This window comes from Harpia harpyja, chromosome 10, assembly GCF_026419915.1.
Source record: "Harpia harpyja isolate bHarHar1 chromosome 10, bHarHar1 primary haplotype, whole genome shotgun sequence".
NCBI lineage: Eukaryota > Metazoa > Chordata > Aves > Accipitriformes > Accipitridae > Harpia > Harpia harpyja.
Genome location: NC_068949.1, coordinates 37,828,900 through 37,846,085, shown reverse-complemented (window position 1 = coordinate 37,846,085; position 17,186 = coordinate 37,828,900). Strand labels below are relative to the sequence as shown.

Below are 17,186 nucleotides of genomic sequence, written 5' to 3'. Positions count from 1 at the left end.
CTGTAGTCAAACGCTTATTTGAGGATCAAGTAACAGTGATTTAAGGAAATGTCATCTTCAACTTAAAAGTACCAACCCTCAGTCAGAGGCTGGCATCTTCTCAGCCTAGACAGAGTAGCTATGTGAGCTCTTGACTTCTCTTTCAACACAATGTAAAATATGTTTGCTTATAAGAGGCAGACAAAATCACTATATTTCTGGACAGCTAGAAGTTTCTAAATCATGCCCTATCTCCTCTGGGAACATCTTTTGGAAACCAAGGACTTGACAAATTTCATTAGGAAGGTGAACATATCGATACACAGCTCAGCACATCAAATACATTTTATAAATATTCCTTATTCCATAAAATAAATTTATAGTATGTAAACCTGAATAACACAAAAATAAGAATGCACAGCAACTCATTCATCATTGCCAAAAACTACATTATACAATAACATGCAGGAGGACTTGATCACCAACATCAGTGAAAGCAACAGAATTGTCATTAATCCTTGCAAAAAGGTAAAATAAGCAGAGAGATAAAGGAATATAAATCAAAATGCTGTATCTCTTCAATATCTATAAAAGTAATAAGTGATGATCAATTAAAGGATGCCTGAATTCTTAGTTCTCAGGCTAAGGTGCTGAATAAGCACAAAATGCCTGCTATCTAAACAGATTAAGAGAGCACAAGTTGTTACTGTTCTTCTTACTATTTCAGATATTTTTGTTGCATAATAGACCTAAAAAAAAGTTCAGATTAAGTTTATTAAATATGCAGTATTGACTGTACATTTGTAAAATTTCAGAAATAGGTTTGCCTTCTTTTGTTTTTCTTTTTTAAAAAGCTACCTTGTTCTCACTCCACTTGCTTAAATTAGAATCAACTTTGCTGGATGGTGAAGTTACATTTATGCAAAGCAACATACTGTAGCAATTTGGCTTAAGGAACAGAGCTATAATTGATGAAGTTGGTTACCAGGCATATAGCTACACAATTACATTGTGGTTGTTCAAGGAGGAAAGAAAACTTTGTTTTGTTATGCAAGGAAAAATCTCCTTCAAAGGAGTCAAAAAGATGCTTCAACTAACTTATTTTAATCATCTTTGAGAATAAAAAAAAGAGTTTTAATGGTCAGGAACTGCAAGAACTTATTACCTTCTGATTATGTTGATAATCGAAAAAATATTATGTAGTTTGGATGGGACGTTATGCCTCCTTGGACAGCTGAATCGAATTGACCGAAAGGATATTTCATGCCATATAAGGTCATGCTCAGCAATAAAAATTTAGGGGTGGGAGTGGTGCATGAATATAGTGGTCTGGGAGATAGCCATCACTCTGAGACCAGCTGGGCATCGGTCCACTTCAGGGAAGATGATGAGCGACTGCCTTCGCTTGGTTTGGTTCCTCCCCACCCCCCCAACATTTTTCCTTCCCTTGTTACACTGTCTTTATCTCAACCCATGAGTTTTCTTGGTTTTGGTCTTCCTGTTCTCTCTCCATCCCACTGTGGGGGAGCAGGGAGGGAGCAAGTGGCTGAGTGGTGTTTAGCTGCTGGCTGGGGTCAACCCACCACACTGTCAGTTAGCAGTTCTGCACGAACACCAACTTTTTCAATAGCAATCCTAAACTGATGCTTGAACCAGTACTCTCCCATGCTTGCTGTTCTTAAAATCAGACCACTCTGCAATGAACGCACATGTCCTGATTTAGTAAGTAAAATCAAATTTAGAGATTCAAGCATTAGCTTAAAAAGGTTGTGCTTGACAGGAGGCTTATAAAAGTCTTCTGTATGCAATCAAGGAAAATCATCAAAAAGATTAAATACACCAAACAGACATCCTGTCAAAACCTTACGAAATCCCACAGCCACCCAAATAATCTCTCTCTGGAGGTTAATCATGAGGAATGTTACATTCAACAGTTGTTTCTTCTTTTTTTCTCCCATAAAATTATAGATATCTAAACACAGCTTGACAATGACACTTTCCTTGAAGTGAAACTCCAGGTCCTTCATCTAGGATTATTCTGAATATAAGTAGGTTATGGAATACAAATGTATCTATAAAAAGATTCCTAGTTTTAGTTGAGTTTTTGCTTTTAATTTACAATTAATTATGCTAGAAATCATACTTTATAATACAGGTCTAATCTACAACAAAGCAAAAAGAAAATTATATGTATACACAACAATTAATAGCATACTGAAAAGTTTGCTTAGCACATTCTGCTTGGCAGCCAAAAAATAACTGGAACAGTAATTTGTTAAAGATGTCTTTTTTGAAGTTCCTCAACTAACTTTTTCTTTTGGCAACCCACTTTTCTTCTGCTTTAGTAGCACAGGACTTATTTGAAATACATCCTGATTGGAGTGAATTTAATTTAAGTTCATAACTAAGCCAAAGTACAGGCATTTTATTCACTCAGTACTCACACTATCTTGAACACTGTTCAATAAACAGCATTCACTAAAGGAAGGAAAATAAATTTTCAAATCACTTTGGGGGAAAAAGGTCTTCTTAAAGAAAGAGTGCTTATTCTAACTATTCTAACAATCTCTCTGAAAAAAGTAATATGAAGCTTCTCTTGAATACCTTATTGTGCTATGATCTCTTTTCTTTATATTTCATATGTGCTAAGCCCTCTACCTACTACTAAAAACAAATCCCAGCATTTTAGTTAATATTAAGTGTTTCTATTCTATAATAAGGTATTGTACAAAAATGAGCAATTGGTGTCTTTATCTCTATTCAACACTTTAAAGAAAAAACAAAACAAAAACCACCACCACTACTGCAAAATGCGATTTCTTGACAGACCCCTCATTTGTCGAAACTTGTTGTTACTTTGTATAGGATAAACAAAACCATGGGTTTTGTTGGAATTTAGCATCACATGTGAGCTTTTCTTCTTCTGAATAATCTTAAATTACAGCTTCTTATCACAGTTTTACTATGAACTTGTGACCTACTGTTTCTCAGAAACCAAGGTACAAGACAGTGAGTTGATTTTTTTTTTTTTAATTTAGTTCCATATTCTAGTGCCTGAAGACAATATGAAGCATACTGTACTCTTTTTTTCCACTGATCTCCAACATTTATCCATTTTTATGTAAAATGTCTTTATTCATGTAGACTCCTGGGGTCTGTATTGTAAGCCTCCAGTCCACTGAATATCTGTTATTTATGTGAATAACCACAAAGTTTCTGGACTAAAAGATGCTTTTGATTTTTAACTACACAGAATTGGTCACTGTGAAAAGAAGGCTTCTAGAACATAATATTTAACCCAATATAAAATTTCCTCTAAAATTTTAGAAATCTAATGGTGGAATGCCTGAACCCATGATCTTTAATGCATCAGTGAGTTCCATAAATGCAGTTCTCTACATGCTAGACATTAAAACTGCTAAACTGAAAAACTGTATAAAAACCTTGTATCCCAAATTACCACGTCATTCTCTAAGAGAGTCAAAACTCCCATCAATTCACGTTCATTCCCAATTCTACTTTAGGAAGTTGCAGCAGAAAATGCTTTTGCTGCTATTTATACTGCTAGTTGAGGATACTGTATTCCTATATGCTTTCTACATTTCTGTTAGTTTTTTTCCTGCAGATGACAGTTAAAAGCTCTTTGTCCTCTTTCTTAGTTCTACCTTACATAGGACTTGAGGCCTCCAAATGTAAGATTTTGGACCAGAAACCTTTTCAAAACAGAATTCCCCTGTAGAAGACCAAATTTACAGCTGTCTACAACAGTAGTAGAATTCACACACTTATCTTTTTTCTGATATCAAGTTAAACACTGAATATCACTCTAACATTTCTATTAAAAACTAATAAACCAAACTCTACATAGTGATAGAGCTTATTTTTTGCCCTTCTCATTAGTTTCACAACAGTGTGGGTGCTGACCTCTATGGACAATGCTGGACAAAAGCATCCAAACTCCAGGCATTGTGGCACAGGCAGAGTCAGGATGAAATGTACAGGAACAAACATTTTGAAGAGTAAAATATCATTGCAAACAGGGGTGGAAATTACCTTCCAGGTAGTGGCATTGATCCCCACCGGGACTTTCTAGCTCTCAGTATCATGCTTGTGCTAAATGTAGCACCAAGCCCCTATCCACATGACACCAGAGGAGAAGGTTAGCTTCAGGTAAGTGCTAAAAAACAAACAAACAAACAAAAAACAAAAAACAAAAAAACCCCCCAGGTGTAAGAAAGCTACAGGGTCCTGTTTTCCAACTTCTATTAGTACTAACTGGACTCATGCAACTGAACACATCACATTCCCCATTTTGAAAATTTAGATACAAGAGAGGAATCGTTTAAAAAAAATGCAGAAAATTGTGGTTTTTTTAAAGTCTCTTAGAAATAATCTATACACCATTTATTAAAAAACTAAATGTTGTACTCCAGCTTGGTTTTAATTTACCTGACTTCAATAAGCAATTTTATATGACTGCCAGACTCAATGGGAGGAATGATTGATGATTGCTTGAGAGCCAAAATTTAGATGTTCTATTTCAAATTTCTACTTTCTTCGTATAATCATTTTATATAGAAATGCATTAAGTTATATTAATTTGGACTGTGAACATCCGTCTTTTGTTTCTAAATAATACACGATATGAGCAAAACATCAGGTCATTGCTCACTGAAGATTAATAGCTAAGAACAGCAGCTTTTGTGCTATTAAAACCAACCATTACTACAGGCTCATAAAAACATGCTTCTGGACACGTCACCACTTCATGGTCATAGCAGCAGAAAAAATTAATGCAAATAAAATAAAGAAATGAATATACTAGTTAAACTAGCTCTATTTTTAAAATTTTGTTCCAACTGCAAGCATATAATTTTCTAGAGGTTACAAAAAATGATCAATTAATTCTCTAACATGTAGCTTTATGGAGCTCAATTATTTTTTGTTTCCTTGGTTATCACGGCCTATAATAATTCCTATATATTTTCATCAAAATGACAGTCTGTATGACTGTTCCCCACAGAGAACTGCTATTAACAGATGTTGGAAGCGATGCCAGTGATGGGTATCAGAGGCTGGGAAAGCTTCAAGGGCAGGTTACCAAATGAGATTTCAGTACTAAGGCATTAGGCTTCCAGCTCTGGAAGTTTGACACCTTGGAAGTTTGGGAGTTTGACACTGAAATTCCCCAAAGGGCAAATTTCATCTGTTGTGATAGTTTAGTCTATGCTGACTAAGGAAATGCACTTTTGAATCAACTGATTGTCAGGATGGAAACAACCCTGGGTGCACTAATCATGAAATTCTTATGCAAAAGGGGGATGCTCCTTCCAGCACCTTGATTTTAAACAAAATTAACTGCAGTTCATGTGCTCTTAGCTGATCTTAGTGCTGGCCTTATATATGGATATAGTCTAAGCATGCTATGCACAGAATTCAGGCAATGTGCACAGAATGCCCCATTTCAGAGTACAAAATCAGTTTAGGCAATACGTGCTTTGATGGTTAGTTCATCAAGAACAGTAGCTAGGTGCATGCAGGTAAAAACTATTAGATGTCTCAGTCTTCTGGGAAAAGCTTATTTACTCATAGATTCAAAAGCATTTGGTTCACTTAGGTCAAGTCTAAAAGCACGTGCAAAAAACAGCGATACAACTATAAAGCCTTATAATAAAGGCACAAAAGAAAGATTACAGGGCTATAAAAATTAGCACAAGCTTTTATGCTAAGAATTGTAATGAACAATCAGGCAAGGAGGTTTTGTTGTGGGTTGGGGTTTTGGGGGCTTTTTTTTGTTTGGGGGCTTGGAGCTTGGGGGTTTTTGGCTCTTCTTGTTCTCTTTGATTTGAGCACATAACATTTGACAGCTGCGCATCAGTCATCAAATGCTCTTTTGGATCTCGCAGTATGAGGTCAATACTGTGATCCTCTAACAGCTATTAGTTGATAGTCCATCTAGCATTTACAACTTTTCAGCCCACTGAATGTGTTTTGGGGAGAAAAGCTTTGCCACACATCCAGCTGTTTAACAAGTCCAGAACCTAGCACATGAGAAAAAAACCAAGAAAAGGCAACTTGAACTCTACACAGAAACGCACTGGTTGCCAGACCTCAAAATAACAGTGTAAATAACTTCCTTAGAAGCTTATCATGTAAATGAGAGAGTGCACTTACATTAGATTTGGATTTTGAAACGCCTTAGTGCTAAAATGCTTCATGCTACACCCCAGGGAAAGCATGGATAACTGTAGTGTAACAAGGTATGAGGAATCCAAGCACTGGATCAACCCTTCCACAGTATGAGTCAGGGCAAAACTGATGGAGTTGCAGAGCCACTCACAGATAGCAGCATGTCTCCTCCCTATCTAGCTGTGTTAATTCCACTTTGCAAAGGACACAGAATTAGACAGAAGTGGGTGAAACGTAAAGAGCATTTTACTGAAGCAGAGAAGTAATTATTGTATGAAGTTTCACAGGCTATTTGTATGACACGTGCAGATTTTGCATGCACTTCTAAGGAAATACAGAATCATATAACATTACAGTGAATAGAGTAAAAAAAAAAGTTACAGCTAGGAAAAAATAGCATGAATACCCATAACAGTTGAGGTCAACTTGTAATGAACCCTCTAAACCAAAAAAAATTACTTGGATCAAGGTATTATGAGACACTATTCCAACTTTGCACACTGAAGATCTTCAACCAGCCAATGAATATGAAGGCAATGGAGAGATCCCTTGTAAATCACTGTTTAAACACTTGACAAGACAGGAACTTAGTGGTAACTTAAATATAAATTTGAAGAATTCTTGCAAGCTTTACAGAGATAGGCGTTACCCTCCCTTAGGACTGGTGTGTGGAACCAAAATATGATGAGCCTAAATCTACTACACAAATCTATTACAGATGCTGTATTCCTGTAAAATAGCAGGACATGAAGCATAGAAGTTTTGGAATGTCTGGTCTTTAATGCCTTAGTATATGGCACTGTTTTCAAATCACAGAGTGGCTGAGGTTGGAAGGGAGCCCTAGAGATCATCTGGTCCAAGCCCTCTGCTCAGGTGGGGCCGCCTAGAGCTGGTTACCCAGGACCATATCCAGAAGCCTTGTGAGTATCTCCAAGGAGGGAGGCTCCACATCTCTGGGCAATCTCCTCTGGTGCTCAGTGACGCTCACAGTAAAAAAAAAAAAAAAAAGCACACACTAAAACAGCATTTTCAAAGCAGACTATAAATTTCATCTAAAACAAAACATTTATCACTTACTTTCCTACTGCTCAGACTGCTGGTATGAACTACCTCCAACAACTAGAAATGACTAGAATACTTAAGCGTGTTGTTAAAGAGAACAAATCCCTCAATTGTACAGCTGTTTTGTGACAGCCCTGAAAAGTAACCAATAGACACCGGTCAGTGGTGGGACTTTCCTGACAGACAGAATCTTCAATTCCCATTTTAGCTGAAAACATTTACAAAGGCCAGGATTGCTGCAGAATCTGTTTGCAAAGTTCTAAATCACAACAGAATAAAACGATTTCAGGTTACTGACAAAAAATCCCTTGATGAAGTTTTAAATGTAAGATTTTATTTCTCCTTCCAAAAACAACTACTCGGGCCAACAGCATCTGCCTAGTTTTGCCATTTAAAGAAGCATCATACAGTTCCTAATACTATGATATATTAGTCTCTGAGTGTTTTGAGACTAAAACTCAAATATAAAGTCATTGTGCTATGATATTTACTAAATAAAATGATTCTTAGGGAAATACTTTTTTCTACTTTTAAGTTTACTGCTGTAAATACAGTCATAAAGTATTTATATTCAGAATATTTAGGTTGATACTTCCCTACACCTGACCTATGCAATCCCAAATTACAGGTAATTTAAAAGTTACGTAGTGATAGTGTTGAAGTGAAAAATTAAGACTGCTGCTTTCTGTTTCCTCATTGTTTGTATAACTTTTTGAAACTTAGAAAAATAAGTCTAAAGGGAAATTACCAGGTACCTTTCTATCAACTAAGTAGACAACAGCATATTTTAGTTCAAAAAAGAAACTGAACATTAAATTGGTTTCCTTGTCACGTTATCAACTTTTTCCTTTAGAAAAGACAGGTTGCTTTCTGTAATGTGTGAAATTATGTAATTTGCTGTATTACAATTTAATATACAAATGCTGTGCACTGTGTATGTATACACACACACATACATATGTGTGTGTATATACATTCTAAGAGTATGGCTGGGGAGCAAACAGAAAGACTGCCTGTTTACATTGTTCTGGGCACTATGGGTTACGCTGGACTCTCTAGAGGGGAGAGGAAACTGCTTCTTCCCGGATGCAAATGAAAATTACAAGCTTTACAAAAACTGTTGGGAGCAGCAGGCAGGGTTGAGAGCGAAGATGTCAAAAAGCAGAAAACCTGAAGCAGGAGTAGAAACTAGGAGATGTTTCAGAAAAGAAGAGGCCTATCTATATCAAAGAGCAGAATCGAATCAAACTGGAGGAGAGGTAGAAAAGACACTTTCCTAAGATCTAATGTGGATCGTATGGAGTCTGATTCAGCTTGGACACAGCAAGTGTTGAATTGGAAAGAAAACTGGGAAAGGAGGACACCCACCTTGAAATTATTTGGTAGCACAAGGTAGATCTGTTTCCAATTGATTTTCTTTAATACACCTCCCCTAGTTTTCCACAGATTATCTTGTTCAAATTGATGTTTGTGTTCTAATAAATCAGACTACAGATTACTTCAAAGTAATTGTGGGGTTTCTTAGATGTGCTGCCTACAAAAAAACCCCACTGTAATGCACATGTACTCCTTGTAAATGAAACTGATTTTTTTTTTTTTTTTCCCCCCCCCTCCAAATATCTTCCACACTGATAGCCCTTTATACTCTGTAGGAACAGGGCTCTGGTCTCAATGGTGCCCATGGTAGCTTTTAACAGTATTTCTTTTGGAGACACAGGGAAGGAAACCAGTATCAGTTCCTCCATAGACTGTCATGACAAAAATATGTTACAAAGGTTGCTACTGCTGAATAGGTAAAAACATTGGAAACAGTGCCAGAGAAAAATGATCTATAAGTCTACCCAGCAGATCTACTGTTAGTAGATCTAACATCTTTCAAAGTTAGACAGAATCTAAAAACCAAGGACACCATTTTCAATTAGCTGCCATGACTTTAACATCCTTCTCATATCTCTTTCATAGACACTAGAAGTAATGACCGCTGCCGTCCTCAGCCCCTTCTCTCAAAACCCCCACATCTCAGATGTCAGCTACTCAGCAGAATAATCACATTCTTTGAGCAGCAAGATTTGAACAGCATGGATTTTCCTCCTCCTGTTACTGAAGATGTATCTTAGATATCAACTTATAAGTTTTATTTTTTCTTCTTTTAGCCAACAGAAATAATCACAACTATATCTAGGCAACTATTTTATTGCTGGGGTCAATTTCACCTAAGTCAAGGTACCTTAAAGCTAGTCTAACAACTTAGCCTTTTATTGATGCCTATCTTTTTTTTTTAATCTCTTGAGGCACTTACTGTAGATATATGTAAGTTGGATGGCTAATGCATAGATGCCAAAGTTCATGTGGAACGAATTCAGGGAGTAGTATGTGTAGACGTACGCACACACACACACATATATAGGTGAAAAGTATTGAGTTACACAATGTGCAAAAGAAGCAGACACTGCAAAAGGCATGCTCTTACAGAGACAGATGCTTTAGAAGAATAGCAGAAAAGCTCAGCTTTACTTTGGCCTTCACACTCTACGTACTGGAGGAACAAAAAAGGCACCCAGACCTCTCACCTGGCTGCAGTGGATGCTACTGACTTGATGCACATATGGTGTACACTCACTAGAAACATGTTGGCTTTTGCTAATAGTTTGAAAATCTGGTAAAAAATCAAATGTTTCCAGTAAACAATTAACTTCACATTTTCAAACAGAATTATTACAAATCAAATGTGGGGGGAAGCTGTGTGGTAGCAGAGAAGGGGACAGATCTATAAAGGCAATAGAAATGCTACAGGCTTGCTTAAAAAACCTTCACGTGCACAGCCTATCTGGTAGGAGGCTTTTACAGAATGGTCATCAATGTCTTAAACACCATACCTTTTAAGGCTGCTTAGAGACCGAGCAGTGCATGTTAAAACGCAATACCCTGCTGTGCTGGTACTCACAGTTTTACGCCTACTGCAAAAGCAACAGCAATGGTAGTACAATGATGGGAAAACTGAATGCTGTTCAGGATGTTACCACTTTATGAAAAAAATGGCAATACAGCAAAGTGCTTACGTTACCTTATTATTAAATGTATTATACATTCACAGTGTGTGTCATAAGTTACCATAAAGAATTCTCTCATCTATATTATTCATCTCATACATATTAACAATAATTTTTTAAAAATACCATGCACAAAGTGACAGAATGATAAGCAGCTAGAGTAAATCTTTTTTAACACTGACAACTAAGTAGATGATTAATAAGTTTGAAAATAATGCTAAAAAATGTTGCCAAGATGACACAAAATTGTTCCAAGCAATCTCCCATACTGTTTTCTTCTGCCACTTTATGCTGCAGTATGTAGTACACATCTAACTATTTTTTCTAGAATTTCTATAAAAACATTGCATATTTCCCAGACAAGTAGTACAGAACAAGACCTTGAAGAAAATATAACCCTAAGAGAAACCACCAAGACAGCAAGCCAGTATCTGTTCCCATCTACAAATCAGAGGGGGTTTATTTCCAAAATCCATCAATATTTAGTGATGAATTTTCTATTACCGAATTTTTGTATTCATGCCGTCAAAATTGTACCTCAAATGGGACTTGAGCAGAATTTTTTAAAAAATGAATCAAAGTGATTTGAAGTACCTGTCCTCCAACTTGTCAACATCCCAGACTACAAGGCTTCCTACTTTTCCTACATCTGGATAGCTTTACCTGCTCAGAAGCAAACAAGGCTGAGCTGTGCATCTCTCATCTAAGCTTCACCACAATACAGAGTGTGAGTGTGTCTTATTCTGTTAAATCCCTAGAGGGTTTGACTCCTTAAATATTTCTGGCACTGACTGATAGCACTGCATTTAGCTCTCCAAGGGCTGCTCATGCATTTGCACTCAAGATCAGTCAGATAAAAGGTATAAACAGAACTGGAGCTTGGTCTGGAACCCAAAACCTGTCCCTTGCTAAAGTGCTCTGTTCCCTCATGTTCAGAATTCACCTCTGGCTTCCCTCTTACCTTCTCGCACATTGAGCCAACTCTTAAAAAGAATGCTGTAACTTTACATGTAACTTTGATGGTACAATCACTTTACCCTTTTCTTTGCCATATAGGGGCTTTAGCTTACAAATCTTAAGCATGCACACAGGGTCTGGACTTACTAATTTGTGTACTGTGTATCATTTATTTCCAACAACAACTGCAAATCTTTTTTGTGTAACTAAAAATGTATCATAATATAAGGTCACAAATTAATTTCATTTTATATTTTGGCTACCTGTTTCACATCACAGACATAATAACTACCTGAAACCATTTTTAATTAGTTTAAGAACAGATAACTGCAATAAATTACACTCACAGAACTTTCTTTAACATAAAATAAAAGGCTTTTACAATTTATTACTGATTTTTGTATAGAATGCAGCAATGAATCAAATATAAAAATAATTCAAACTAGATAATTGTACAATGAAATATTGTAAAGAATTGTAAAGATGTATGAACTCCTTCAAGCCACATGTTAGGACTACTGAATATAAAGATCATGTATACACCAAGAATACAAACTCTAATTCTTATTCCCTGTATAGAAAAGACTTCAGGTGACAGAATTTAAATGAATAATTGGTATTAGGCATGTTTTTTTAAGAAAAAGTACAACAACTGATTATTAAAAATATGATCACTGTCAAACTATTGCCCATCAGCAACCGACATACCACACTTCGGACACAAAAATAAACTAAAGCAAGGGTCAATCACAGAGTAAACCTGCATTAGCAAATACCCATAATCATTTTGCTATACATAAATCATTTTCTTATATAATCGGAATACTTTATCTTTACTCAATACCTCCCTGCATTCTAGATCTCAGACTCCATGAATCCTTTGAAAATTAGGACTGGAGAAGAACATGTGGAATTGGCTAGTCCACTGCCCTTTTCCAAAACTAGAGAAGTTAAAAAATTTTAAAAATGTAGTGTAGGTGATAATGCAGATTTGATAACATCTTTAGGCAACCTATTTTACAGTTTAACCAGTAGAAAGTTTTCCTTGTATTCCACCTTAATCTTTCTTGTTGCAACCTAATCCCATTACTTCTTCCTCAACCAAAACAGGGGCGTGGGAGAAGGCACTCTATCATCATTCTCTCTTTTTAGCTTCCTTTCACGTATCTGAAGCCTGTTATTATGCCTCCATCTTTTCTTTGTCCTTCTTTTTAGGTTTGTCACATCTACTAAGCCTGCATCATATCAGGATGCAAAGCAAGTCCTTAGATTTGTTTTAAAGCTATTGAAATGTCAACAATTATAGGGAGTGAAAATCCAGAAAAGTCAAATTTTTATCCATTCTTTAATCACAACTATTCAAAACCTTCTGAAACATGAATTATATCTTTTTTCCTATAACAACTGTTATTCATCCCATAGTAATTTGATAGCATAATGCTATGCAATACCACTATGAATGTATCGGTTATCTGATGACAGTTGTAAAGGCATCATTATTCCCAGAGTAGAATAAGGAAAATAGTTATATTTCTACAGAGTTTTCCATCCCCAGACAAAGGTCAGAACAGAATTCATCACTCAGGAGTGGACAGTCAGCTTCTTTCAGAGCTTTTTGAATGACCTCCTAGAAGTATAAACAGAAAGGATGTAGGAAAGGATTAGCATAGTTAAGGAAAAAAAAAAAAAAGTTTTCCAAGGACTGAAAAACTTGCTATGCATCTCCTTCTCCTTCCTTTCAAGATCATCAGAGATCTAAGAAACAAAAAAGGCTAATCCAGCCTATAAAAGAAAAGGAAGGTTTTTTTGCAAATCTTTTTAATCTATATCACTGATAGTCAAACTAAGTTGGGAGGTCAGATTTCACCTATAAGTACATATATCACAACAGCAGAATATATAATACGTGTACTGAACACATAAGTACTTTTGTCAGGACACTGGGAAAAAAATTATTTTATGTCATTTGTCATCAGTATGTTAAGAAAATAATTAGTTCTTCTCCCAGTTTTGCCTCTCAACTGTAGAGCTCGAGTACAACCTCTTTTCCCAGCTTCAACTGCTCTCCAATTCATTAACCAAGTTACACCCTTGTAACTATAGCAACTTGTTATATGAAGAATATTATAGTATTACAGATGTATTTTAAGAGTTATAATCATTATCTTGTCATTCGTTCAAAAAGTTTTCAATCTAGATCCTCAAAAAAATAACTCAGGAGCTCTGAGGAAAAAATGCACCACATGCTCAGGCAGTCTCAACCGTCATACAGAAGGATAAGTCTTAGTAGAAAAGAAATGTTGGTAGGGTCCAGCCAGAAACAGCCAGCAGCAGCAAAGTAATGCAAGACAGGACTATGAGGATGACTCATTTTGACTAGGTTTTTTCAGTTCTCCATAATTTTTTTCTTTGATTGGCTATTCCATATTATTTCCTGTCTTGTTTTCTAATTATTTCAGTCACACAAGTTCAGCTTCTGACGAGGTTGCCCTTTCTTTCACTCATATTTTACCCTTATGCTTTTACTTTAATTATGGTTTTAACCTGCAGCTATTTTCAAAATTTTTCTGTGTTACCAAAAGCATTACCAGAATGAAGGAAAATAAAATAAAATAAAAAAAACCACAAATAGAACCATCTGTTTCTTTCTTTATATTTGCACACTGCCTGATCTCAACTAGCATTCCAAAATCCTCTTAAATCCAACCAAAATTGATCTGCCTTATCTATGGATCACTGGTATTTTTTCTGCAGAAATCCCTGGCCCACAATTTGGGCACCTCTATCACAGGAACAAAAATCATGATACTGAAGAAAAATCTAACAGTTCATAATGAGTACATTCGTCAAAACGTCTTAAAGACTTAAACAGATTTATGGGCTCTATACTACAAAACATAATATACCAATGCAGATAAAGTCTCAAAATAATTATCATCTTTATTTTTTTAAAGCATTCTTTAGTCTAAATACCTCCTGTTAAAATCATGTCTACCAATAAAAATATGTACTCTTACAGACTAGGGTTGAAAAAACAAGTCATAAAATTTATAATTTTACTGGTCTTATAAATTGATTTTAGCCATTATTGCACTGCACATAATTCACTAAAAGTGATGGAATGCTTATTTGGTTGATAGCTAATGTATCCCTGAAGAATAAAAGCTATATTAATACATCATTTTGCCATAAAGGTGATATAGACAGCAAAAGAACATTTTGTCAACTTCAGGAAATAAGAGAACTATTAAGAATTATTTAAAGCATCATAAAGCAGCAGCAAAATGTGCAATTGTCAATAGGGGTACACATTAATCTTTCCATCCCCTTGAACACACTTTCTACATATTGTGCTTGAGTTTACCAGATATGCAGCTTTATGCACTGACTACTGCATGTTAAAGTGCTGAGGAACAAGTGAACCCTTTAAATGAATAATATTCCTTGAGTAGCAAAGGTCCAGTTAAAGAAACATCAATAATAGAGAAGAAAAAATCATGGGATGAAACTTTCTAGCACCCTCCTAGTTTCAATCTCAACTACCTTTATGACTTCATATTGAATATATCCCCCCTTCCCCCATTTAATTATAAGGGAAACAGTTACTGTCAGCTTTAAAATCACCCATGCAGGTGAAAAAGCAGCCCTATGGCAATATACAAAAACCACCCAGAGTATTGGGCTTCTTTCTCTCTTTCACTTCAAGGTGAATCCTCCAATGCCACAATTACAAAACTAAACAGACTGAATAGGTTAGGGTACCCTACAATCCTCAGTGTACCAGGCTTTTCTGCTTGAACCATACAGGAATAAGACTTGTTGGTCTGTCAAACGCATAATTCTTCCACTAGCATCACACATTTATACCAATCAGTGCTATCAGACATTATGGTAGATACTGAACTTTATTTATAAGTACTTTCTCACCACTTTTAAGAGGATTGTTTACTTGGAATGAAATTATGCCTCTCTGAAATATCAGGATTTAAGGTGTTGCTCCCACAAGACAGTTTCTTTCTCCTCCTTTCCTTAACTGGGAGACCGTCAGTAAATTACCATCTTGTTCTCAGAGCATCCAGACCAAACAACAACTGCAAAATGATGATTCTGAATGCAAAGTTTCTCTTAAAAATATTAATCTGATTTTGAATCATTAATTTAGCTGATCAACTCATCCGTATTATCGGATAAACATTTAACCTTTAAAGAAAAGTTAATTTGATGTTATATTAAAAGTTAAATTCACATTACATAAAATGTAATTTCATTTTTTTTTTTCCTCCCAGCAGAATGACTTACCTGTACATTGTCCTCCATTTGTGGGATCCCCATAATATCCTGGCATACATGTTTCACATTGTTTTCCCGTTGTTAAGTTTTTACATTGATCACAGACATTACTGTTGATGCAGGTGCTGTGGCCATTACACTGGCAAGCTAGAACATAACATTTAAAAAGCCATTACTAAATTGCTCTTGGGAACAAAATCATTCCTATGTGATTACAAAATCGTAGCAGAATCTGAGGGGTTTAATCTGACTAATGACCAGCATATATATTTGTACTTTGACAGAGAACCTTTTTAAAATAACATTGTGACAAGACATGAATTCACACACAGAAGACCACAGAAGTTGACTACATGGTGACAGGTGAGTTTAGGGTGTGTGAGAAAGTCTTTTTTGCCATTGTGAGTGACTGAATCCAATCCTCGTTTTTAAAACGCTGCCCAGTCACTTAAGAAACCTGTTAAGAGGCAGTAACTCACCAACTGAGACCAAATTAAACCCCCATACCTACATGCAACCTGCTGTGAAGCATTTGAAAGGCTACTGTGATGGAGAACATGAACAGCTCACACTAACTTATACCTGCTGGGGAGAGAGAACTTACAAAAAAATTAACCAAAGATCATCTTATTTTTAACAGTTCTGATCCTCGCATTAGCTTTGGCATACTAAGGGGTTTTAAGGACATGGGGGCCATATCAAACAGCCCCAGTCCCTCCTCATTACAGTCAACTCTGGTGAATGTAAAAACACTGGACTCCTATTGACATAAATTTTTTATGCCTGACCTTAAAAGCATAAAATTGCTTTTTGTCAAATAACAACACTATAAACCACTGATCTTGCACCACACCTCCACTCCAGTGCTCCATGTTTTGGAGAAACTCAGCGAGTACTGATCACTATTGCGGGAAAATCACAAAGTGAATTCTGCCAGAATCATTGATCCTGCTGCCAGGACTCGGCTGAACACCCAAGAGGTTTTGAAGGATGACCTCTCTATAGGGTGGGAACTCAGAGCTGATAGTGCTCAGCAGATTAGCAATCTGTCTATTACAGCAGCTTGTCAAACGTCAGACTACATCAAACCTGTCGATTCCTTACTGGCAAAGGCTGTGTAAGACTCAGCAGAAGACAGCTATCTCAGTAAGATTTTTTTTTTTTTTTTTAAATTTGGATTTTTAATCTAAATGTCACAGTGACTGGTGTATTGGCTAGGGGGAAAAAAAAAAAAAAGAGAGAGGGAGAGAGAATCTCACTGCATGATTTAAAAGGTTTAGAGCTGTTTTAGATTTTAGTAACTTAATACATTTACAGCCATTGCCAGGCTTGGCTCATAAACCGTTAAATCTCCCAAGTTGACAATCTCTTCCTTCTTCTGTAGCTATGCCTATAGAATCTTGCAAACAAGTACCAAACGTTTCTGTACTACTGGAAAAGAAGTTTTCTCACTGTCTTGACTAAATCTCTTTAGAAATTACAAGTTTTACTCTTCCTAAAAATACTTGAATTTTAGACAACTTTGTGGTATCTTCCTCCAGGCAGTTTGCCATTCTGCAGTTTGTTGCCTTTCTCAGAAAAAGCCACACAAAAATACCATGAATTGCAGCTCCATTTTGGGTTTACGTGTCTTACACATTAAGTTACTTAAAGCAAATG

The 17,186-nt window shown here is 36.0% G+C and overlaps 1 protein-coding gene across 4 annotated transcripts in view; it reads right to left on the bottom strand.

Moving 5' to 3' along the window:
- ATRNL1 (attractin like 1) overlaps positions 1-17,186 on the bottom strand; it is a 542,514-nt gene that overhangs the window by 381,095 nt on the left and 144,233 nt on the right. For all 4 annotated transcript variants that reach the window (XM_052798373.1, XM_052798374.1, XM_052798371.1 and 1 more), the window contains exon 19: positions 15,537-15,674. In XM_052798373.1, the coding sequence (XP_052654333.1) occupies positions 15,537-15,674 (138 nt within the window). The remainder of the gene's footprint in view (positions 1-15,536; positions 15,675-17,186) is intronic.